Genomic DNA, 2017 nt, shown 5'->3' on the forward strand with positions numbered 1-2017 from the left:
ACCTTTGTTATAGGAAATGCATATAGAAGCGGATGTGAAATCAGTTTGAAATGCTAACTTCTAAATGCTGTCTGGTTTTCGAATGCAGGCCTGTACCAGAAACAGTGTGTTCTTGAGTGCAGTGTTCTTCACCCCCACCAAAGTTCCCTTCTGTGGGGGAAGGAGGGAGAATATGGTGCATTTGAGTTAAAACTAATTAGTCTCAAAACAAGGCTAACTGCAGACAGAAGCATCAGAGCAGGCAAAACCTGATACACAGTTAAAAAAAAAAAAAAGGGCGGGGGGGCAAAAAACCCACAAACAAAAAAAACAACCCAACCTTCTATATTTGATGTATGGTGGGTTTGGCATATAAAGTGACTGATGCGAGTTGATCAGTTGGGGAACAGTGGCTCTAGTGAAGACAAAATTTACTCATGTTAAAAGAATTCTGGAACACTGAAGCGCAGAAGTCTTGAATGCAGAACTAGTGTTGCATGAAACTTAAGTAGATATGTACTTGACAGAATAGGATTGCTTTTTCTGAGTAACTGTTCTGGATGGCTTTGATAAAATTATTTGCATTTTCTTTCAGGTGTGGTGAAACTGGCCATGTAGCCATCAACTGCAGCAAGACCAGTGAAGTCAACTGCTATCGCTGCGGCGAGTCAGGGCACCTTGCACGGGAATGCACAATTGAAGCTACAGCCTAATTATTTTCCTTTGTCGCCCCTCCTTTTTCTGATTGATGGTTGTATTATTTTTCTCTGAATCCTCTTCACTGGCCAAAGGTTGGCAGATAGAGGCTACTCCCAGGCCAGTGAGCTTTACTTGCCGTGTAAAAGGAGGAAAGGGGTGGAAAAATCAACTTTCTGCATTTAACTACAAAAATGTTTATGTTTAGTTTGGTAGAGGTGTTATGTATAATGCTTTGTTAAAGAACCCCCTTTCCGTGCCACTGGTGAATAGGGATTGATGAGTGGGAAGAGTTGAGTCAGACCAGCAAACCCTCTCTGGGTTACATGGAAGTGATCCTATGCAGGAGGAAAGAAATTCTGGAAGTGTCTAAACTTCCTCATAACTTTAATTTTATTACAATGGCCTTGGATTGTCTGACCTCAGTAGCTGTTAACATCAAGTAATATCTGTATCAGGCCCTACCTAGAGCATATAGCTGAGTGGGAGTAAACAAACAAGATGCACATGCCTGTTAATGGCCATGAGAGAGAGAGAGAAATCAGGAATAAACTTAAAAGTAACAGTAATTCAGTCAATGAATGTTCATGTTGGAGATACAGAACGTAATGGGAAGCTTTTGAATAAATATTTCAAAGTAAATCTGAAACCCAGACATCAGTGCTCATAGCATACACAATTTGGAGCTATTCAGGAGTTGCAAATAAATGCATTTTCACAGAAATCAAGATGTTATTTTTGTATACTATATCACTTAGACAACTGAGTTTCATTTGCTTGTAATCAGTTTTTAAAGTAAGATGGTAAAAGCAATTGAAGTCCTAGAACATAGAAAATGTAATTTTAAACTATCAATAAAGCTGGAGGAGGAAGGGGAGTTTGGCTAAAGTTCCTTTTGTTTATTTTTGGTTTTCATGTACACAGTGCAAAATAACATATTAAAAAGGGGTATGTGGAGGTGTAAAAAGTTTAGTTTGGACTTTTCTTTTGTACCGTCTTATGTTAAGTCTCCATCTGGTAGCATCAAACTGCAAATACAATAAGTATGCAGTCCTCCCAAGTCTATTGCATGTCTGAATGTGTTCGTGTGAATAGATTCTGTGGTCTCGGAGTGGGCTTGTTTCATCTGTGCTGATGCAGGTAAAGCATTTCTTTAAAAAAAAAAAATCATTGAAAAAGGCTCAAAAGTTGTTGACTGTAACAGTGAGTTCCAAATCTGGAGTAGTTTCATGGTCAATTAGCAGCACCTCAGCCTTCACAGATGTCATTACACTAAACTGTAAAGTGCCTGGTGTATTACAGGCACTTCCCATAGGTGGTTGTACCATCTTGATTACTAACC

General features: G+C 39.1%; 1 protein-coding gene across 4 annotated transcripts in view; it reads left to right on the top strand.

The window, feature by feature from the left end:
- The window catches only part of CNBP (CCHC-type zinc finger, nucleic acid binding protein), a 2942-nt gene extending 1305 nt beyond the window's left edge, over positions 1 to 1637 (top strand). For 3 of the 4 annotated variants that reach the window (XM_010286170.1, XM_010286166.1, XM_010286167.1), the window contains exon 4: positions 575 to 1563. In XM_010286170.1, the coding sequence (XP_010284472.1) occupies positions 575 to 692 (118 nt within the window). In that variant the 3' untranslated portion in view covers positions 693 to 1563. Of the gene's footprint in view, positions 1 to 574 lie in introns of all 4 variants that reach the window. The other variant, XM_010286169.1, reaches the window with a different exon arrangement.
- Positions 1638 to 2017: the final 380 nt, after the last annotated feature.

This window comes from Phaethon lepturus, unplaced genomic scaffold (assembly GCF_000687285.1).
Source record: "Phaethon lepturus isolate BGI_N335 unplaced genomic scaffold, ASM68728v1 scaffold49144, whole genome shotgun sequence".
NCBI classification, from domain to species: Eukaryota; Metazoa; Chordata; class Aves; order Phaethontiformes; family Phaethontidae; genus Phaethon; species Phaethon lepturus.